At 56.1% G+C, this 21,609-nt stretch overlaps 2 protein-coding genes across 12 annotated transcripts; one reads left to right on the forward strand and one right to left on the reverse strand.

The window, feature by feature from the left end:
- Positions 1 to 863: 863 nt before the first annotated feature.
- On the reverse strand, positions 864 to 11,385 carry HEMK1 (HemK methyltransferase family member 1). 8 transcript variants are annotated; one of them, XM_055344501.1, is made up of 12 exons: positions 11,163 to 11,252; positions 10,892 to 11,023; positions 9,575 to 9,926; positions 9,188 to 9,279; positions 8,786 to 8,879; positions 4,553 to 4,687; positions 4,220 to 4,284; positions 3,897 to 3,946; positions 2,839 to 2,947; positions 1,876 to 1,971; positions 1,610 to 1,723; positions 864 to 1,265 (listed from the first exon to the last, which is right to left on the reverse strand). In XM_055344501.1, exons 3-12 carry the CDS (start codon positions 9,800 to 9,802, stop codon positions 1,172 to 1,174), a joined length of 1,077 nt encoding a protein of 358 aa, XP_055200476.1. In that variant the 5' UTR covers positions 9,803 to 9,926; positions 10,892 to 11,023; positions 11,163 to 11,252; the 3' UTR covers positions 864 to 1,171. The 8 variants fall into 8 exon arrangements, with proteins under 8 accessions (XP_055200476.1, XP_055200473.1, XP_055200474.1 ...); XM_055344498.1 differs by having other exon boundaries at positions 10,886 to 11,023; XM_055344499.1 differs by having other exon boundaries at positions 10,027 to 11,023.
- Positions 11,386 to 12,892: 1,507 nt separating this feature from the next.
- On the forward strand, positions 12,893 to 21,283 carry CUNH3orf18 (chromosome unknown C3orf18 homolog). Of its 4 annotated transcripts, XR_008666867.1 has the most exons (6): positions 13,087 to 14,237; positions 14,584 to 14,972; positions 17,844 to 17,869; positions 18,411 to 18,558; positions 19,780 to 20,709; positions 20,928 to 21,283. XR_008666867.1 is itself a non-coding variant. In XM_055343755.1 (5 exons), the coding sequence occupies exons 2-5, from the start codon at positions 14,739 to 14,741 to the stop codon at positions 19,858 to 19,860; spliced, it is 489 nt and encodes a 162-aa protein (XP_055199730.1). In that variant the 5' UTR covers positions 12,893 to 12,972; positions 14,584 to 14,738; the 3' UTR covers positions 19,861 to 21,283. The 4 variants fall into 4 exon arrangements, 3 of the variants coding, with proteins under 3 accessions (XP_055199730.1, XP_055199729.1, XP_055199728.1); XM_055343755.1 differs by lacking the exon at positions 13,087 to 14,237 and adding an exon at positions 12,893 to 12,972 and having other exon boundaries at positions 19,780 to 21,283; XM_055343754.1 differs by lacking the exon at positions 13,087 to 14,237 and adding an exon at positions 13,000 to 13,079 and having other exon boundaries at positions 19,780 to 21,283.
- Positions 21,284 to 21,609: the final 326 nt, after the last annotated feature.

Below are 21,609 nucleotides of genomic sequence, written 5' to 3' on the forward strand. Positions count from 1 at the left end.
AAGGGCTGGGCTTTTAGGCCTCCTGCCGCTATGGACAGAAGGGCTGGGCTTTTAGGCCTCACACATCTGCACAGACCAGAGCTGGGGACACAACTGGGTGCCTGCTTTTCTGGACCTCTCACTCTCCCCAGCCCCAACCGGGGACAGATGGGTTATCTGAAACTCCAAAGTCAACCTGGAAGGAATGTTTTAGCCAAAAGCTATGAGAATAAAAAGTAAAGGGATGCCTGGGTGGCTCAGCAGTTTAGTGCCTGCCTTCAGCCCAGGGCATGATCCTGGGGTCCCGGGATCGAGTCCCACATCGGGCTACCTGCATGGAGCCTGCTTCTCCCTCTGCCTGTGTCTCTGCCTCTCTCTGTGTGTCTCTCATGAATAAATAAATAAAATCTTTAAAAGAGAGAGAGAGAGAGAGAGAGAGAGAGAATAAAAAGTAAACATAAACCCTGCTCTCTCCTCACTGACACAAGCCTCCCATTAAATAAAAGCGGATATGTGATAAGAGAACAGTGCAACAAAGTCCCTCAGCCCACTCCCCTCCAGCAAAGCAGGCAGCTGTCTCTGAACTGAAGCTCAGATGATATTCCTGTGCTCAGAACCTAGACGCAGTCAGGGAAGTGTGTGGGAGCACATCTGGGGCAGTGGAGGGCTAAGTCAACCCCAGGAGTGAGCTGCTCAGAGCCGTGCACCCTGAGATCCAAGGCCAGGAAGAGCACCCATGTGCCATTCTCCACACTGTGCTCCCAAACCCCCACTTAGCTGGGAGACTGATGGATTGAGGAGGAAGCTTTTACCCCAAGCACTGGGGACAAGGGGGTTAGGGGACCCACAAATCACAGTAACAAAACATTAGATCACTATTTGTTGGTCTCTCAACACTTTATTGGCCAACCTCCCAACTTCCCCAAGGCAATTCCACCCACAGAGACATTGAGCAACCTGCCCTTGGCCACAGTGATGTGATGGAGCCAGACTGGGATCCTGGGCCTGCTCAGCTCTGAGCCAAACTATAGATGCCCTTGTTCTTTGCCACTCCACCCTTCTACCCTCAAGTCTCCTAGGATATATAGAACATACAGAAATGTAGAATCACAGAACCATGTGAAATGTCAAATGCACCTGGGTTCTGGAAGGTACCATCACCTCCCTCCGAGTAGCATTCCAGGAAGAACTATCAGCCAGGCACTCTGGCAGGCTGGGGCCCTGGCCAGGCATCTGCAGGGCAGCCACGTCGTGGCCCAGACCTCTGGATATGCAGGAACCGGGGCCTAAGGAGACAGGAATAAGAGACCAATTACTGCCTAGGTCCCAGGGGATGAGCAGAGTGGAAACAGCACACACTCTCCCTATAGCCAGAGCTGTAGAAAGACAAGTGTGGGGCAGCCCCGGTGGCGCAGCGGTTTAGCACCGCCTGCAGCCCGGGGTGTTATCCTGGAGACCCAGGATCGAGTCCCATATTGGGCTTCCTGCAGGGAGCCTGCTTCTCCCTCTGCCTGTGTCTCTGCCTCTCTCTTCGTTCTCTCTGAATGAATAAATAAATAAATCTTTAAAATAAATAAATAAATAAAAGAAAGACAAGTGTGGGGGTGGAGGTGGGGTGGGTAGAGCTCACCTCCCACAGAAGTCTCTGCGCATAGCCACGAGATCAAGGGACAAGTCAGGCTGGCTCTGAAGCCAGTTGCCAACAAGCTCTGGATGTCTTGGGTCCACTTCTAAGAAGATGCTCCTACATGGGGGAGAAATGGGTCAGCTCAACCAGGCTAGAGCTAGGACCTGCACTTCTGCATTGCTTGGGCAGGGAGGACTGGGATAAGAAAGACTGTTAGGACAGGCCCAGTACACACTGGGACAGATCCAGGAGACCTGCTCTATCCATACCCAGAGTCCTTCAGAATCCAACGTGCCAGGGCCAAGATGTGGATAATGATGTCCATGCCCTCCTCCCCACCGTCCAAGGCTAGTGGGTCTTCATAGCTGAAGGGGAAACAGAGGGAGGTGAGAGCCTAGAACACGGGGTATGTAAAAAGTGTGGAAGAGCTAAGCAGGGCTGTCCACAAAGGGGCCCTATGGAACTTACACTCTCTGCCTCAGAAAATCTGAGGAGCCAGAAGAGGGGGCCCCCAAATGGCAGCTCTGATTCTCCTACCTCCCACAGGCAGCACCCCACCAGGCAATGCTGGGCGTTCTCAGTGAATCCCACTGAGAGCAGGGCATGAAGATCTACCCACAACAAGGTTGTTCCCATGCTTGGTCTGGAGAGGCCTGGAGCTGGCCCAGACCACTCCTGAGAACCCAGAAAAGGGGAGCCAGCACCCTGATCTACATTACCGCTGCCCTGTCCAAGGACTCCTGGGCTACCCTTGGTTCTCAGTCCCTATTTGAGAACAGGATGGCTCAGAGCAAAGCTTGGAGTAGGGTCTTAGTCCCAGCTTTCCTGCTCCGCCCCCACATGGCCCTGGACCAGGCATCTTTCTTCTCTGGGCCTCAATCTTCCGTAAAATGACATACCCATCTGAGCACCTTCTATGTATCCTATACCACATTTGTTATGTCAGTCATTGCTAGGTCTTCCCCATGGCCCTACAAAGCTCTAACACTCGCCTTTCAAAAGCCAGAAATGGGGCTCAGCGAGGTTCAGTGATTATCCAGTGGTCTTAAATGGGAAAGCAGAAGCCAAACCAAGCAGATTTGTGGGCTCCAGAGTGAGCCTCCCTTGGAACATCGCTGCCCCTTTCAGCCCCTTCTCCCTCCCTGTGTCTCCCAGTGGTATAGTCCCCCAGGGTAGACACACAGCCCACTAGACCCTCTCAGGCCCAGCCTCCCTCCCACCACACCCTGCACCTGCGGATCTCAGGGGCCAGCTGCTCCATGTCCTGGTGGAAGACGTAGGGAGGGTTGCTGACAACCAGGTCCACGGGGCCCCAGGGCAGGAGGTGCGCCCAGCTCCCTTCTATGGTCAAAGGGAACATACAGCAGAGAAAGGGTGACAACTCTCCTTCCCACCATGTCCCTTGGGTGTCCCTCTCCCCAAGCCATACCTTGGGCCTGTCTCTGGCCCTGATAACCTAGACTTACAGATTAGTGCCCAGGGTCCCCGTCAACAGATGGGTCAGGAGTGGGTATACTCTGAGATGACAGCTCTTCCCTAGAATATCCTGCCCTCTCTTCCCGTCAAAAATTTCCCCAATAAGCAAAATTCAGTTCATGTGCTACCTTCAGGAAGCCCTCTCTGATTGCTTGGTCAAAGCAAGAGCCTGTGTCCTCTGCAGCTCCACTGGCCCTGCCATACACTGTCTCATAACCAACATGGGTTGAGTGTATGGAGGGCATGCCTGGTCTCAGTTAGTCAATTCCTGGCAACTGTTTACTGGGTCTGTCCAGGAGCCATGTGCTATACCCAGTGTATCACACTCTAGATGGCGCACACAAGGCTCAAAGATCCTACAGATGCGTAATGAAGCCAGAACTGGAGCCAGAACGCAAGGACACTCTGCAAAGGTGTGGCTGAGCCGTACAACATCTGGGCCAGATATGGACAGGGCAGGCAGGCACTAAAGTATTAAAGTATTTTGGTCCTAAAGGCTTTCTCTTGAGCTTCTGTTCATCTCTTAACAACAAGCAAGCCCTAGTTATACTCATTAGTTATGAGGGGTTCAGAAAGTAAGAAAGGTCCTGTGGCCAATCCCTGCATGGGTCAGATCAGCCTATGATGCAACAGGGCCTTGTGTGTCCTCAGCAGGGATTGGTCTGAGATACCCCTATGTTTGCGTGTGCATGTACAAGCACACGTATGAATGAACGTTGGGGAAGCTCTCCTTTCATCTCTGCAGAATCCCCACCCACAAAGCAGTACCCATACCCAGGATCCCCACCCCAGGGAAGGTCAGTAGAGAAAGTACCTAAGGTCACATCAAGGGGGACAATCCGAATTCTGTCCAGCAACCGAAGCCTGGGGAAATGGGAAGTGAGGGTGAGCACGGGGGAGACTCCTACTCATGGCTACCAGGACTATGAGAATAAACCCTTCTTGGACTGACAGATCGCTGGTGCCCACCGTCCCTCATAATCCTGTGGGATCCAGGCTAGGCCATCCTTCCCCGTCTCCCTTTTCTTAGGAGTGGAAAGCAAACGTCAATGAGTTTAACATCTGAATAGGGACTGAGATCAGGGCCCAAAGTTGGATTTCCCCAATTCTGACCTTCTGTTCCCCCTGCCCACCTACCTCTGAGCATTCTCCTCGGTAAGACAGATGGCAGCTTCTCCTTTATCCACAGCAATGACTCGGCTCTGCACCAAAAACAATCAAAGGGTATGTAGGAGGCAGGGTGCCTGGAGAAATACTCAACAGCTGCCCCCTCTTTGTAGCCAGGGTCTGGCCAGACATAAGAAGATGGGAGTTAGAGGCTGTAACCATGATGGGCTGGAGGCAGCCCTATCCTCTCATGTGTGGCCACCTCCCTTCAAGTGCTTCTAGCAGAGATGGGTGGGGAGAGGACCAGTGAGTGGCAGTCCCAGTCTACTCAGGGTGGGGCACAGGGATGCAGAGGGGGCTCACCTGGGGAAGCTGACTCAGTAGACTGAGGGAGATCGCTCCCGATCCACAGCCCACCTCCAGGATGAGGGGGCCATCTTGGGTTCCCATTGCACAGGGACTCTGGGCTACCTCCTCTAGCACCCACTCAACCAACTCCTGTGAGGCAGAGGGATCTGAATCAGAGTTAGCGTCAACCTGGCCTCCTTGGGGGGTCTTTGCAGAGAGGCCCAAGCATGGTTAGCTCTTGTGTGAATGCAGAGGGGGTGACTAAAGCCAGATGGCTTCATCTCCCTCTCTACACCTCAGATTCCCCATCTGTAAAACTGAGCCATTGAGGATAACCAACCTCATCGGAGTGTCTGAGGTACTAAACAGAACCACATTCATGAAACACAGATCCTGTTCCCAGTACATGTTAAGTGTCCAATAACCCCAGCTAGGTCCTTTATAGACAGTTTTCTGTCTCGTGCTCATGGCAATGCTAAGAACCACACCTGATGGTTCCTGGCCACTTCTTCTGTGACTGGCCCTGCTTTCAGAGCTTTCCTTCCTTTAATCTGTTGCATCCTCACAACCAGCTCATGTGGAAGCCAAGGCCCAGGGGTCAAGGCCCCTCCTGGAGCCCAGCTTACAGCTCATAGTGGCCAATTATCAGGAGCCAAAGTTTCCCCAGCTTCTTCCTAGAGCTGAACTTAGGACGCTCCCAGGGAGGTTCCCGGGCCAAAAGGACAGGGAACTCCCTTCATGGGGGTGGGGCATAGTAGAGACAACAGAGTCCTGCCTGAGCCCCATCCACACAGGGCATGGGATAAGTGGGCATGGAGTGATGGGAGGTGCCTGACTGCACCATACCTGTCTTGGAGGCTGGGGGACACTTCTAGACACTGTCACTTTGGAAACAATGGTCTTGTCCACCATCTGCCACCTACGGGGGACTGTGCATGGAAGCCAATAGAGGGAAGAGGTGAGGGCTAGAGGGGGCTACTGCTGCCCAGAAGCCAATCATTTCTAATGAGTAGTGGAGTGAGGCCCCAAGTAGCTGGCATGGGGCATGGTGTCCCTCCTTATCAAAGGCAGTCCTGAGGAGTGATTGTCTTACTTGGGACTCCTGGGATCCCAGGCAGGGCTGGCTCAGGGAATGGGCAGAGGGGTTAGCAAGTGGGTGCTTCCATCATCTATAAAGAAGTCCACCTCCTCCAGAAAGGCTTCCTCACCCCCTGGCAGGGTCTCTCTCATGGTTTTCCTCACCATGAGTCTCAAGTCTATGATGCAGTTTGCCTCTCCCACCAGACTGAAGGCTCCATGATGGGAAGACCAGGGATCTAACCCATCACAGCGAGTAACACAGGCAAGGCCTGACCCTCAGGAAGGCCTCTTGACTACTTCACAAGGGCTTTGGAAAGCTCTTTCTCAGTGATTGTGGGAAGTTACCCTCTGAGTTTCAGACTCTCTCACCAGGTCCCCCCAAACCTCCAATGTCAACAGTCAGGCTCAGTGGCTCCAGGTCGCTCAGATCCATTTTCCATATAAGCTCCTCAAGTGGTGAGTCCCAAAAGGCATTTCACTCTTACAGCACCCCCAATACCAGGAGCAGAGAGCTCACCTGTCCCTAGGTAGCAAGTCCAAGACAAGTAGAACTTGGTCAGTGGGTCCAACCCTTTCTATTCCCTTCACTTGCTCCCGCCAGCGCTGTAGCAGGCACTCCTGGAGACTGTAAGGGTGCTTGCAGCAATCTGGCCCCACAGTGTTGGGACTGACATAGCGCAAGCAATCTAGGGCTACAGTGGAGACTGTGGTGTCAGCGCTGAGGCCACGTACTGAGCGGCTGATAGAATAGCTGAGACTTGTCAGTGGTGTGAACTTCTTTTGGTTTCCTGGCCACTGACAGACCTACTCTGGTTGGAGAATGACCTCTTGACCAGACTCCTCACAGAGACACCTCTGACCTCAGAGACGCATACCACATATATGAATGGCCACCCCAGGCAGCATGTGAAGCTGTAAGACTGGGCCCCCACTGCCCCCAGTGCCCTCTAATCCCTCTGTCATACTCCAGACCACTCGAGCATTATCTTAGCTATGGGACCACCTGGGCGCTAGGGGTAGAGACCACCCGCAAAAAGTCCAGAAACTTTCCTCCTCACCAAGTGAAGAGCCTCCAGCCTCCATCAGCATGAAATTGGTGGCTCTTTAGGGGAGGCTGAAAGCCAAATGGTCACAGACCCAGGGCACCTCCTCCAGGTAAATAAGAATCCAAAACCATGATGGCATGGGGGATGGGAGAATGTGGGGAACAGGCAGCTTTTTGGCTCCACTGGAGCCACTGTCTCAACAAGACCCCAGACCCCCTCAAGAGATCAGCCAAGGCCTCAGCAGGACCTGGGATGGGGGATGGGGAAATGTGGGAAATAGGCAGCTTTTTGGCTCTGCTGGAGTCACTGTCTCAACAAGACCCCAGGACCCCTCAAGAGGTCGGCCAAGGCCTCAGCAGGAACTGAGTGCTCTGAGTACCCTCCATTAGGATCCTCTTGGTGGGCAGCCCCAGGAGGGTGGCACTGTCTCCCACAAGCCAATCACAGACAAGGCGTTGAGCCTCCTACACCCCACAGAGCCTCACCTCTCCAGGTTGGATAGGGATGGCTCACACTCCCAGCCTTGGGTTTCCCACTGTACACACTGGCAGGCCAAAGACTAAGCCACCCTACCACCCCCAGGGAAAGCCCAACTCATTGAGCCACATGCCACCTACACCTTCACATTTCTGACTTCTGCCCCCGTCATCAAAAACTGCCTTTCAGTGGATGGAAAGAACATAGGCACCATGATCTCTCCCCTGCAACTCATTCTCCCTACTCCCTGCCACAGGCCACGTCCTTTCAAGTTCTTGGTAAAGCACCCCCAATGTGGCTTCACAATGGGGCAAACCTGGCAAGTTCTCAGAAACGTCTGTACAGTGAGGTGAGGACCTGGCCTCCCAACCACAGCCTCCCCCTCTGTCTTCCCTTTCCACTCCCCCTTGCAGCAGAGCTGCTCTCTTGGCTCAGACCCACAGAGGAATGGGGGCAGGGGGGCCGATGAGAGCTGGAAGTCCACATCCGATATTCAGAACCCTGGAGCACATGGCTGGTGCCAGATCAGCCCTGAGGAGGACTAAAAGGTTATCACTGTAGTTTCCCTCCCCTGCCCTGACCCTTAGCAGCCTCAGAAGACTCTGAGTGACCTCCCAGCCAAAGTTCACATGCCTGGGAAAGACACAGGGTACCCTCCCAAGAGGCTACAGGTGGCAGGTCACATCCTGCTCTGGATCTCTGCACCCCATCCCAACTCATCCAATCTCAGATAGAGTAGCCCCATGGGAAGGATGGGGCCCCGACTGAGTCAGGAAGTCTAAATGCTGCCCCTATGCTCCTCCCCTTGGCAGCCCTATGACTTCAGGAAGTTCTCATATTCCCTACTGTCCCTCCCAACACTGGGCCGTAAAGTGAGGACCTGGCTTCTCAACCACATGATATGGAAGCAAATGGGGTCAGAGAGTTTCTTGGCTCGGGGGGAGAGGCTAGGAAAGTGAGGAGGGGTTCTGGGTCCCTTTTTGGGCAGGTGAATGAAGCCTGATCTTTCCCAGGAATGGTTGTATGCCTGGGTACATTTCAAGAGACACCCCTGCTTGGAACCTGGTGCCCTCCTGCCCATCAGCCCTATCCATCTGCTCTGCTCTCTCTGGCTCCCTACAAGGTTAGGGGGAAACCCAAGAAGGGCCACAGAGAGCATCTCTCCCAGAATAAGGGTGTATCACCAAGGAATAGCAAACTGGGGCCACACAATCCCTATTAATAGTAACATGAGGGACACAGGTGATTACCTGACCAGACAGTAGATCTAAGAGGACCAAGTCACAGATTCCCTCCCTAGGCTAGAGGCCCTTAGGTTACACAGCTGTACCAGGCCTCTGGGTGTCCTGTTGGAACCCTATCCACTTCACCCATGCTTCCTAAGAAGGAAGACGGCATTTTTTCCCCCACCATGGATTGGGTAGGCCAGGCCTGGGACATGAGGACAGTCAGGGAAGCCAGCAGGAGACCTCAGTACTCTTGGCCCCTCCTACTCAGCCAACCATGAGACACCAGTAGCAAGAGAAGGCCTCTGAGGACAAAAATCATAGGGTCCCAGCGCCCCCTGGAGGAAATACGGGGCAAGAAAGGTGCTCAAAACCCCACTGTTCTTATCCATGCTGCCCTGCCCTGGTAGCACACCTACCTCAGTTTCCGGGCGAGGAATGAACACTGGGGGGGCCATCTTCAGACTGAGCCCTTGAAAGTCCCATTCACCCAGGATGTACTGCACAGGCATCCTGCAGAGGGGGCAGCTGGGTGATCATCAGTGCCAGAGCCTGGACCAACAGGACCACGACTGGGTTGAGAGATACCCCTTGTGGGATACCAGAAATGTCAGGGTCATGCCTCCTGTACCCCAGGACTCTGAGGCAAGGCATTCCCTCCTTCCCTTCTACTTGCCTGATCCCCCTCTCATCCATACCTTATACCAACACCTCCCTAGTCCTTGGATACTTTCTTCCTCCTGACCGTGCATGAGTCGGCCTGGTGGAAACCAGACACCTGTTCCTGACAGAGTCCTCAGGTCTGGCCCATGGGTGCTCACCTTTGCAATCGGCGGCTACTCAGCTCCTGGATGCACTGCAACTGCCAAGGGGTCAGGGGCTGTGTCCAAAGTTCTGGCCTCAGGCTCTGAAACTGCCCCACAGAGAATGTGAGTGGCTGACTCCCCAATCGAGGGTCTGACCCAGGTTTATGTGAACAATGCCTGTGGGCCCAACACCGACCACCTTTGTCATCCCTGGACCCCTACTGCCTGACACACACTGTAATAGTTCATTGGATGAATAAATAAGTATCTACTAAAAACATTCCTCCAGAAAAACCCATCACTCTCAACTCAGCATTCTCAGTGGGGCAGAAATGCCTGGATGTTCTTCCCTAGGTCTCTCCCTCCCTCCTCTTCTGCCCTCTTGACAATACTGCACTTAACTGTTTTGGCTCCAAGGACATGAGCCACGATGTACTCACTGGATGCCTGGGCCTCAGGGATCCCCCTCTTCTCAAAGACTGCAGTCCAGTGGCTGACCAGTTCTTTGGCATTCAACAACCCAGCCAGAGGTAGATGGGGTTGCCATGAGCTGAAGGCCCAGCCCCTGGTCCCTCCCCTCCTCCCAGGGCCAGACAGGAGGGCCCAGAGCATTCGGCCCCCAAGCTCCATATCTTGGGGAATGATTCTCCTGAGCACTCCTAAGTCCGTAAGTCTTCCTTGTGATGTCAGTTGCCAAAGATGGTCATGGACACTGGTTCCTCAAGGTGGTTCTGCTCCAGATGTGGCTGCTGTCCTGGGAGAAGGAAGGAGAACCAGGAGAGCAGCTGAGCCTTGTGTGACCCACTCCCCTCTGACCTGCTGCCTGAGACAGAGCATGCCCTTGCTCTGCTAACCTCAATTCCATTTTAGACCCTCAGTCATCTATTTCATTCTTCTCCTCTGTGACCAGTTATGTCTTCTTCATGTTTTTAGCTGAAGTGGGCTGAATCCGGAGCTCAGTCCCTGGCAATGCATCGTGGCCCAGGCTTGAGGGTTGAACAGATCTGTTCCACCTAATGTGTGTGACCTTGGGAAAGTCATTACTTCTAAGTTCCAGTGTCCTCCTCCATGAAATGGGGGGACAATAACACCAACTCCATAGCAAGCAGTATATTATACAATGAACGTCAAGGGCCAGGAACCAGTTCAACACACAGAAGGCACTCTGTTGCGTGTCCTTAACTACTTACAAGAAAGAGAAGACTGCCTTTGCTTAGGAGCTTTGCTTTTGACATTTTCTTGTACTGTGACTGACCTGTATGCTACCCCCCGGCAACCCCATCTCACCCATAATCCTAAACATCAGCATAAACTGCCACCTTAAAAAAAAAAAAAAAAACAACTGATCACTTTTGTTAACTTTAATTTGTCACAAAGTCTAACAGAAGGGTTAAAATCAGTGGTTCCCCTGGGAAACGAACTAGGTGTGGTGGAAGGGGAGGTTGGCGGGGGGTGGGGGTGACTGGGTGCCGGGCACTGAGGTGGGCACTTGACGGGATGAGCACTGGGTGTTATTCTATATGTTGGCAAATTGAACACCAATAAAAAATAAATTTATAAAAACATAATAAAAAAAATCAAATTAGGGCTTCCCTTTCCCTTGGCACAGACCAAGGTCCAAACTAGCATGTATTGAGCCCCTGCTGGGTGTCACATCTCCAAAGAGAACCTGAAAGAGAAAGGAGGCTACAAGAGGGAAAGCCACTGGCCTACCATCACCTCGCTAGACGTGTCCCACGCAGGACACAAACCCAGGTCCCACGGACTTCAGAGGCGGCTCTGCCCACTAAGCGTTGCCCCAGGAGGCGCCCGAGGTCCGAGGTCAGGGACGCAGCTGCTTCCCTCTCAGCTCTGCAAGGCATTATTAATGACCCAGGCGACGTCGCCTCTCCCCAAGCCCGTTCCAGCATCTGTATAACGCGGGGGGGGGGGGGACTCAAGGGTGTGGCAGTCCGGGGGCCCCGTCCCGGTTCCCATTGCTAGCGCATACCTGCCTGGAGGCTTCCCCCCGCCGGCCCGCCAGGCTGCGCAGAGGCCGGGGCTCAGCTCCCGGATATGCCGGACCCGCGCAGCGCCGAGCGTCGCAGAAAAGGGTCGGGCGGACCCGGCCGCTCAGCTCCAGGGTTCCTAGCGCTCCTGGGTTCCGCCGGGGGAGCCCTGGGGACGCTGCAGCGGCCGCGCGAGTCACGCCCGCAGCCCCGCGGGCCGGGGGAGCGCGTGGATGTGCGGGAGCTGGCTCCCTGCGGGCCGCGACCGGCGATTCTTCCTGAAGGTCACGGAAGGGACGCGGTCGCAGCCCGAGGGGACTACTCCGAGCTGGCGTTTGGGTAGCCGGCCGCGGCGGCGTGCCGGCCGTCCGAGCGGGGGCGTGTCACCAGCCAGCTCGGGTTCGAGAACCCGGGCGCCGGGTCGGTCCGGGGGCGTGGTCTAGCGTAGCCTCCCGCCGGCTCGGCAGCACGTGGACGGATTCCAGGGTTGGGGGCGGGACCCCGCGTCCACTACTCGGCGGAGGAAGCTGCCGGAGCCGCGCTGGGGGCCGGGTGGCCACTAGACCCCCAGGGCCGCTCTTGAGCCTCTTGCTCCCGGGTTTCAGGGTTCAAAACCGAACGCCGGAGACCTGAGTTCGAGTCCCGGCCGTTGGCAGCTCACTCTGTGGGCCTCGGTTGTTCCTTTTACAAAATTCATGACAGTGTCCCACCAAGTGTGGCCTGCGGACGCCCTACCCCACCAGAATCTCTTGTTAAGTAGATCACTGTTAACTGATGTCAAACATGCAGTTTCCTGGACTGGGTCCCAGACCGGAGGGGAAGGGGGGAGGGGGGCTCAGGGATCTCCTTGGTAACAGAAGCTTCTCCGGTGATCCCCATAAACTCCTTTGAAAACCCGAGGATTAGAAGGTATCGGAGGGTCCCTCCCCTGAGATATCGCGCCATAGATGGGGGCTATTGTTAGGGGTATGTGTAGTCTTGCTTGTGTCCGGCCGACCAATAATAATAATAATAATAATAATAATAATAATAATACCAAAGGCTCCCAACTTTTCTGGACTAAGCTGCCCTATTTTTAGCCCGAAGTGGGTGTCGTTTACCAAGAGCCCTCTCAGTAGAGCCCTTCTAAGCAGGAAGCCGAGCCCCCGGGAGGGGAAGCTGCTCGGTCAAGGTAACAAAGCAACAGAGGGGGGAGCCAGAGGTCAATACAGATCCGAGGACTCCCAGTACAGTGCTCTCCCCGAGCCTCCAGCATCCGCCTGCGTCCTGGGAGCACGAAGCCATCGGCGGAGGTGGAGCTCCGCGCGAGTTCTGGGGCAGGAAGGGCTTGGCCACCCCCACGGACCCCCGCCCGACCTCGGCGTAGGCCACGGGTGGTGACGGGTGGTCTCCAAGACCAGAGACCTGGTGTCCGGCTCCTACTGGGGGCGGAGCCAGATCCAGCGGCTGGCGAGAGGGCCAGGGCCCGGCCGGCTGTGGGCCTGGCAGCCAATCCGGAGCCGGGGGCGCGGAGCCGGCGGGGAGGCGAGGCGCCGGAGCGCGGGGGACCCGCGGGGCTCCCGGCCTCGGCCCCGCCCCCGCGGTGGGTCCAGGCCCTGCCTGCCCGCGCCGGGCTGGCTGAGCCGGCGCTCGCGGCTGCCGGCCGTGCGCTGCAGCGGGCCCAACCCGCGGCTCGGAGCTCACCGGGAGGGCGGACGCGGGGTCGGCCCCGCCGCCCGCCGCCCGCCGCCCGCCGCCCCCCGCCCCGGCCTCCTGCCGATCGCCAGCACCCCTAGCCTTTGCGGCTGAGCTCGGCGCCCCAGAGAGGATTAAGTAAGTGCTGAAGCCGCAGCTTCTGTGCAGGAATGGAGGAATCACCGAGTCGCAGAGGCGGGGATGGGGATTGGAGCAGGGAGGACTGAGGAACCTGGCAGACAACGGTATGCGGGTTCTCGAAGGTCGCGGTGCCAACCCATTTCGCCCGTTTCCTTCTCTTGCCCTTTGGACCCCCAGGCAGTCCCAGACAGTGAAGAGCAGGACCTTTTCCCTGCTGTGGACCCAGGAATAAACAGCCCAGAGCAAGAGTTAAGGGTCAGGCCCAAGGTCACGGTTTGGGGTCAGAGGCAGAGCCAAGAAAGAACCTGGGACTGCTGTCGCGTTCAGCCTAGCCAGAGAGAGAGGGCAGAGAAGGATGAACCCCCACATCTCCCTGCCCACCTTGCCCCTTCCTGAGGAGCAATCATTAGTGTGTACGTGCCTCACACACACCCATGCACCTGCACAGGGAGGCACCCCACAAACACCCATGAGCTAGTGCAGGGATGCATGTGTACAGCCAGGAGCTGTGTATCCCCCCGCCCCAGGCCCCGCCCTTCTGCACCTTGGCTGGGACCCTGTCCCACCTTGCCTTACCGGGGGCCTTCTGGCCTGGGAAGATGTAAGCCACACCCTGGTCTGGGCCCATCTCTCACCCTCTGTTCCCAATGGAGGAGGGAGAGGGAGGAGAAGCACCTCAGAGTGGGAGCCCCATACCTGCATGTGAATATATGCTCCCTGCTCCCCTTGTCTCCCTTGTCCCTGGCAGCCCCTAGCTCCCCATGGAGGTCCAGTGACCCTAAGAGCCTGCAGGGAAGCCCTGCCAGAGGACCTGACTTTAGCTGTCTCACCTTCCTGCCTTCTGGTCTCTCCATGCTTACCATCCACCCCCCTCACCCCTGTTCCACAAACACAGCTTGGATTACACAGTGGGCTAGGTAGGGAGCTCCTGTGGCTCCTCTTCCCAAGCTCCAAGAAACAGTTGACTGGGGGGGGGGGGCGTCCATATACTGGGTACTTACTGTGGGCAGGGGTTACGCTGAGCTAAGTCTTTGCTAAGGACCAGTTCATTCTGACATTTCAATGACCTTATGACCTGTGAGGCTGTGAGGGAGGTGGGGTATCGTTTGTTTGTTTGTTTGTTGTTAATCTCTACCTAAGACCCAGGAGATCTGAGACCCAAGAGGTGGAGTGACAAGCCTAGGGTCATCTGATTCTTGGGCAAATGTTTCCCTCCTGGAAAGGAAAAAGCTGCAGTAATTTTTTTTTCCTCCAAGAAGGAGGTAAGGGATATGGGGGGCAGGGAGTGAGGAGGTGGGAAATGTGGGGAGTAGAGGGGTGGAGAAGTGGGTATTTTGCAAGGGAGAGACTTTCTTTCAAATCTCCCGACTACTTTTCATATCTTCTAAGTATGATCACTATGGTTATCATACCCTCAAAGAAGGGGCAGGGCTTCATTTTCACATTCCTAAATCCACGAGGGAGCTATACTTACAGCACATGTCCTGATGTCCCCTGAACCTGCCTTTGCCCTCAAACTTTTATTACCCCAGTACCTCCAGAACTTGGGGGTACTTGATGTCACCACTGAGTCCTGTCCGAAGCCTCATGTTTTTCATTCTTTTCCAGCACCCAGGGGGCCAGGGAGCTCCTTTTCTCCCAGGAGGTGGCAACCTGCAAGTATAGGAAGGGGCCACAGACTGGGACACCACTGATGTCAGAAGCGAGCTGGCAGGTTGACTGACCACAGGCAGTCGCTCAGCCAGGGCCCTGTCAGTATCAGCATGAACTCCAGGATCCCCCCTGCCCGGGGCTGGTTCAGCAGCCGCCCACCCACCTCTGAGCGTGACCTGGAGCCTGCCACAGAGGGGCCAGCCTCCGAGACCACCACCCTCAGCACAGAAGCTACCAGCTTTAATGACACCAGAATCCCTGATGTGGCTGGTGGCACAGCTGGTGTGGGCACAATGCTTCTGTCCTTTGGGATCATCACCGTCATTGGACTGGCTGTGGCCATGGTAAGAGCTGGGAGGCTGGGGCTGACCCAGGTGGCTGCCAGTTGGAGGAGCACGGCTGGTGTTTTGATTTTAGATACTCTAATCAAAAGACAATCGTCTATGAATGATAGCACAGGCTTCCCCTTCTCCAGGGATTTGTCCACTGGAGATCCAGAGACCAGAGGGGCTACCTCCAATTGGAAGAACGAGAGAGGGTTCTGAGGATACATGACAACTTGAGCTGGGCCATGAGGGCCACGTAGGAGTTGAGGAGGAGGGTGTTCCGGGTGAGGGTCCTGATGGGCAAAAGTTTGGAGGCAGGCAGGAGGTTCTGTGAGCATCAAGCAGGATGATGAAGCAAGTGGGGGAAGGGTTGTGATAGGAGTAGAGGCCGGAAGGCGATGGGAATAGATCATGGGCCCCGGAGTGTGCCTGGGCATGGCAGGCTGCTGGCGGCGTTCATTCACTTGGCAGGGATTTCTTAGGCCCCTGCCCTCGACTGAGCCTTCAGCTCCCTAGGGACTAGGGAGACCAAGTCCTGCCCAGTGGTTCTTCTGAGGAATAGGAGACAGATAAAACCAAGGCTGCCAAGGGAAGCCCAGAGGGACTGGGTTGAGGAATTGAGCAGGAGGGCTTTCCAGGCTGGGCCGTAAGGGACAAACTATAGAAGCAATGTTAGAGCTGAACCAACCCCAAAGTGGAGGCCTGGCCCCAGGACCACAGGAAGGAGCAGAACTGGGCAGACCTCAGGATGGAGGGGAGCTGGGGTGAGGACTTGATGATGGATATAATCTTTCCAGATCTGGTGCCTGTCCCTGCAGATATGGGCGCTCCCCCTAATCTGCCACATGGATGCTCAGAATGTCGCTGAGGGCCTGCTGGGGATTGTGCTGGCTGAGACCAGGAAGGGGAGGATGTGCGCCTGAGGTCCCCCAGTGGGCTGACAATGGTTGCATCCTGTCCACTGCTCCTCCAGGGCTCTGATGGCTGGCCTCAGGCTCAGGACCATGTTGCTCTGGCAAATAGGGCTGCGGATGGTCCATCCATAACCTGGCTGGAGCTGCTATTAAACCAGGGTTGCCATATGGGCCCTGTCAGCTCCGGATCGCTGCCAGGGGACAACTGCTGGCCAGTGAGCAGGGCCAGGATGCCACACGCAGAGCGAGTGGCCTCCTGGGGCGAGGGTGAGGCAGAGCGCCAGTGTTTCCCCACAGCCCCCGTGTGGCCGTTAAGCAAATCAATCGAAACAACCTTACCTCAGGGGAAAAGTGGGGTCTGGGATCTGCCCTTGTAACTGTAGGCAAAAGATTGTGTCCGGGAACTTGGGAGGACTCCCTTATGCTTTGTTCTGGAGGAATTTTCAGAGCGCCAGAGTAGAGGCCCTTCTTGCCCAAACCAGATGTGGGAAGATTATGGGACCAAAGCAGTGGAGGGCAGGAAACAGCTCCTGGGCTTTAGGGGACAGGTCCAAAGATGCTCCCGATTGCTTCTGCCTCTCGCCTCATGCCAGCCCCAAGTAGGGCCATGCTGGAGACAAGGAAGAGCAAATGAGTGCCAGGCTGCGTGCCTCACACACACAGAGCAATATGGGTGAGCTTCTCAGAGGAGATAGGATCGTAGCTGGATGGTGAGGGGTGGGGAAAATTTGGAAAGGAAGGTATGTGGGAGTATGTCAGCAGTTTGGGCAGAGGGAGCAGCAGGGGCAAGGCTGGAGATGGGATAAATCTCCGGCCTCTTGTGAAGATCCCTCTGGAGAACAGGGCCTTGGGGCAGGGAGGAGAATTTGGGGCTGGGCCAGAGTGGAGGGAGAACAGGGAGTCTGGGTGCTGGGCTAGTGCCACTGGTTCAGAGCAGGCAGGGGCTAGGCCTGAGACCTGGAGCTCCTCCAGCATCCTACCCACAGGAGAGCATCCCCTGGAGGGAATGGGGAGCAAGGGACACCTCAGTTTCTTTTCGGGACTTTGGGGCTTCCCAGGAAACAAGCAACAGGAGGAACTCTGGGCCAGGCTAGAAACCAAACCAGATTAAAGCTGTGAATGAGGCACAAAGGGTATGAGAGCCATAGAGGGTTTGAGACAGAGTCTAGGGACATGGCTTTCCCCCAGGCAGAAGTGGTCGTGCTCCTGGTGGTCAGAAACTACCAGTTTAGGGAACAGCCCGATGGTGGGGGAGGTCCCTGGAGTCCTTGCCCCACTGGTCAGCCCTTTCTCCCCTCTCTCAATGTGTTATATACAGGGATGTCCTGCTCCAGCCTGGAGCTCTTGGGTCTTGTATGTTTTTTCAGGCTGCCTAGCTTAGGTCTACAATGGGGGTTAGAGTCTAGGGGCCTTCCTACCTTCCTCCAGCATCTGGGTTCTGGCATTTAGTCTGGGCTGCTGGACATCAGCCTCCCATGGAAACCCCGGAAGCCCAGCCCTGAGTCTTGCCTCAAGCACTGCCCCGCAGAGTCTGGCCACTACCCGTCCCCTGTTCTTTTTTTCCCATATTGGCTCTGGCCCTTAAGGGAGTTGAGAGGAGGGGATGTACTAAAATCTTCCCCTCCCTTTTCAGCTGGGAAAAGTCCCAGGCAGGTGCTGAGTGGCTGGAGCTGGGGTGTGTATTGGCAGAGAGAAGGCCCTCTTGCTTCCGGGCCAGGCCTGACTATGTGTTCTTCCCAGGCTGGGCTCCCCTAGCACAGGCCTCCTCCCCCTTGGAAGCCCAGACACTGTCAGCATCTGATAAACATCAAAAAGAGGCACGAATGCAGGACGTGTGTGTCCCTGGGAGGGAATCCCTGAGGACACGGGGACCCACTGCTCTCCTATTCATCAGCCTCAGGCTGTCCCTTCTCCCAAGGATCTGCTGGTTAAACAGGGACGTCTTAGCCATTTGACGCTGTTCCTTCTTTTGCAGGTTTTGTACATCAGGAAGAAGAAGAGGTAACTCCCCAGTTGCCACCCAAAACTCCAGCCTGTTACCAATGTGGAGCTGGACTCCAGGGGACGGGGGTGGGAAAAGAGAAGCCCACCAGCATCGGGGCCCTGCTCCCTTGTTAGGGAGCCAGGTCCTCTTCTGCCTGCTGATGGCTGGGATGACTACTTTCCCTCAGGGAGTGCTGAGCCACCCTCGCCCCACTGCCCCGAGCTACAGGTCACTGACTCCCTTCCCCTGCCTGGACCCCGCAGGCTGCAGATCACACAAGGCCCTGGCCTAGGCGGTCCCTGTAGACCCCACAGATGATGCCTCTGTGGGCTGTGGTCCCATCTGGTCTCAAGAGGGGGTAGCTATCCATCTGAGGGGGGAGGGGGTACTGCAAATACAAGAACATCTTTCCTTTAATCCCAAGGGAAATCTGAGCTTCCCTCCCATCCTCTCTGCCAAAACATAGTTGTGTACTATGGCTCAGGGGGACAGTGGGCAGGCCTGGTAAGAGGAGGAAGGGCCTGCCATGCCCCCAACAGCCTCTGCCCCCACCCCCAGGCTGGAGAAGCTCCGCCACCAGCTCATGCCCATGTACAACTTCGACCCTACGGAGGAACAAGATGAACTGGAACAGGAGCTGCTGGAGCACGGGCGGGATGCTGCTTCCATGCAGGCTGCTGCCTCTGTGCAGGCCATGCAGGGCAAGGTGGGCACCGACCGGGCTCCCCCACCCAGCCTGCAGCCTGCTCATGACCCTTCCACTGCCACCCTCCCTCCTTTCTCCTGCAGCTTTCCAGCACCTGCCATGTGGTCAGGTGGTGCCTATTAGTCATATAAGGTTTGTCGGGTTTGTTTAGCAACTGGTAGAATTTCTCCAAGGCCACCTACAAACTGACTGCACAAGGCCAGGGAGCCCTGGGATCCAGCCCGGCTCTTCCCTGGCTAGCCTAATGATCTTGGCAGCTCCCTTGGTCTCTCTGAGCCTCTGCTTTCTCATCTGTGACTGAAAGTCCTAATTCTTGCCCTGTGTCCCCATGTCTTGGCAAGGAAAGCAGGAGAGGACTGATGGGAGAGATTGTGGAGGGCTAAGAGCCTTTGGCCCCCTGAGGGCCCATGTTTCCTGAATGGATGGGGTCAGATTCTGGAGCAATGGCCCCTCTGAGTAGACTAGTGGGTGCTAGTAACTGACAGACTTTGGGCAGGTGGTGACCCCAGCCAAACTTGCCTCCTAAGTCCAAAGGGTTGGATACCCATGTGGTCATGTGGCCCGCCCACCCACCCACCAGTCCCCCAAGCCCCCAAGGGCCAGAGCACCATGAGGAGGCCTGGTCTTTCCCTGACCCATGAAACCCCTTTGCATTTCTCCTTGCCTTGACCTCACAGGTTGCTGGGGGCATCTGGCCTTGCCAGAGGCAGAATTAAGAGACTGGACTCAGGAAGAGTCCAGACTGGGAGTCCAGAGAACCCCTGGTTTTGCCACCAGTACTGTGGCAACTGATCAGGACATATTCCCCACTTGGGATATTCAGGAAATCAGGCTGAAAACCTTGGTCCACCCGGCCCGTGGGACCACTGACAATTTGACCATTGTTTCCTGTGTGCTTCCCTCTGTCCAGTCCTTGTGCCATAGCTAGGGGATGCGGAGGCGAGCCCCCTTCTGCTGGGAGAGAGTAGTGCATACATAATTAATACAGCTTCTAGGCCCACAGGGAAGGGCTCGCAGGCAAGCTGGTGATGGCTGTGGGGGGAGGAGTCCTCAGAGCCAGATGGTATTTCCAGGCTGACTTGCAAGGAGGGCATTCCAAGCAGAAGGCATAGCTAGTGCCAAGCACAAACAGGCAAACCAGGAAGCAAGGATAGAAGTGACTGGGCCAGAGAGTACATGGCTTTGGCCAAGGTCCCTAATGCCCTTGACATCTCTCCACAGACCAGTCTCCCCTCTCAGGGCCCACTGCAGAGGCCCAGCCGGCTGGTGTTCACTGACGTAGCCAACGCCATCCGTGCATGATTGGCCCGAGGACAGACCTGGACCTCTGGTGAAGACATCTGCCATGGTGCCCCTTGAGCTGCCCACTCCGTGATTGTTCAGACCCACTCTCAGGACCCACACTGCTGAGGCCCAGCTGTTCCAAGGACCCACCTGCTGACTCTCTAGGCTCTAAGAGAGGGCCCTGGCCAGGCTGCACATCTGGCTACTAAGGTCTCCTGATTAGGAAGAGCCACTACTGGCTTCCTTGTGTCCTGCCCAGACCCCTCACATCGGGGTCTGCTCCTCTAATGTGGAGGAAGTGGAGGGAGAGATGGGATGGGAGGCGGAATGGGAGGCGAGTGGGGAGGGGTTCCCCTTTGTCAGGGAGAGACCTGTCTTTGGAAGCTGGGGCCTCCTCTGGAGCAGGGAGGGGCAATCAACCGGGTCTTGGGGACAGGGTGTGGTAGCACCCCGGCAGAAGCCCAGGGATGGAACTAGAACTGCCTGGTGGGCAAGGATGCCAGGAAGAGGGCTGCTCCTACCCAAGGCCCAACTGTATCTTGGAGGGTCCCCAAGGCCTCCCAGTGCCTGCCGCCTCCCCCCTGGCAGCCAGCCATTGGCTTGGTAAGGGGAAAGAAGGCAGGGGAATAGGTGTAGAGGGCCCCAGGCATGTGCTTGTGTGCAGGCATGTGCCTGTCCCAGCACAGGGTAGGAGGGACATGCTCTACATGGGCTCCACCCTCCAAGTCCACCCTACCCCATGATGTGTGGGGTAGCACCAGGATAGGCCGCTTACTCTGCCTCAGTGGTCAGGGACTGAAAGGAGAGGGAAGCCAAGGTGAAGGCCCTGCTGCCCACCACATCACTTCACTGGGCTCTACAAGCCAGGTAACCTGCTTCTGAAAACAGTTCCCCATCCTGGTGTATACTGGGAATCTAGGGTTGTGGGAGAGGCTACCGGTTAGAGGGCAGTGGTCCCAGGCTGTGGGGTATCTGGGGACATTCTGAGCGCCTGAAACGGGGTGGGGGTAGCCCTATGAGAAACAGACCTATTTTTGGATAGCACAGCCCACCCACCTGTCATCCACCCACCCCACATCCCTCAGGAATTCTTCTACCAGTCTGGGGCATCTGGGCAAGGCATGGGACCAAGCCAGACCCCACGAGCTGAGTGACTTTCTACTCTGGACGAAGATGCCCAGAAGCATGCTCTGTGCCCAGCCTCTCCACCATTGCTGCCCTCCGCTGCTTGGAAGGGGACGCGGGGGCGGCAGCACAGCTCCTCTGTCGGGCATATAGCATGTGTCAGGAGGGGAGGGCCAGGGAGACCCATGTGGGGAAGATTTGGGATGTATTCCCTCCTCTGGAGGTTATAAATACATTAGCACTTGAACCAACTGGAGGGCTGTGGGTAATTTAGGATATGCACAGACGCTGTAATGGAACTCAGCACCTCCATGTGAGAGCATTAAAGATGTAATTAAGATGTTTACACAAAGAGAGTGTGAGCCTGTGACACTTGGGGTGTGAAACCCCAGGAGGGACAGGATGAGTTAGGGGCCGTGGGGGGCCTGGGAATAGTCACTTGGATCCCAGCTATGAGCTGGCAGCCCAGCTGGTTTTCCTAGATCTGTCTGATGAAATGCCTCTGGCCCTGAGTTCAGGCTGCTCTGGGACCTTGTGCCTCAGCTGTGGAAAGGAGTCACAATGCCTGCCATCCCCTTGGGTGGCAAGGTCAAGTGGGCAGAACCTTGTGGGGCCTGAGGAAGGAGGGGGCTTGGGCTCCAA

The sequence above is a fragment of the Nyctereutes procyonoides genome, unplaced genomic scaffold, assembly GCF_905146905.1.
Source record: "Nyctereutes procyonoides isolate TBG_1078 unplaced genomic scaffold, NYPRO_anot_genome, whole genome shotgun sequence".
Taxonomy (NCBI): domain Eukaryota; kingdom Metazoa; phylum Chordata; class Mammalia; order Carnivora; family Canidae; genus Nyctereutes; species Nyctereutes procyonoides.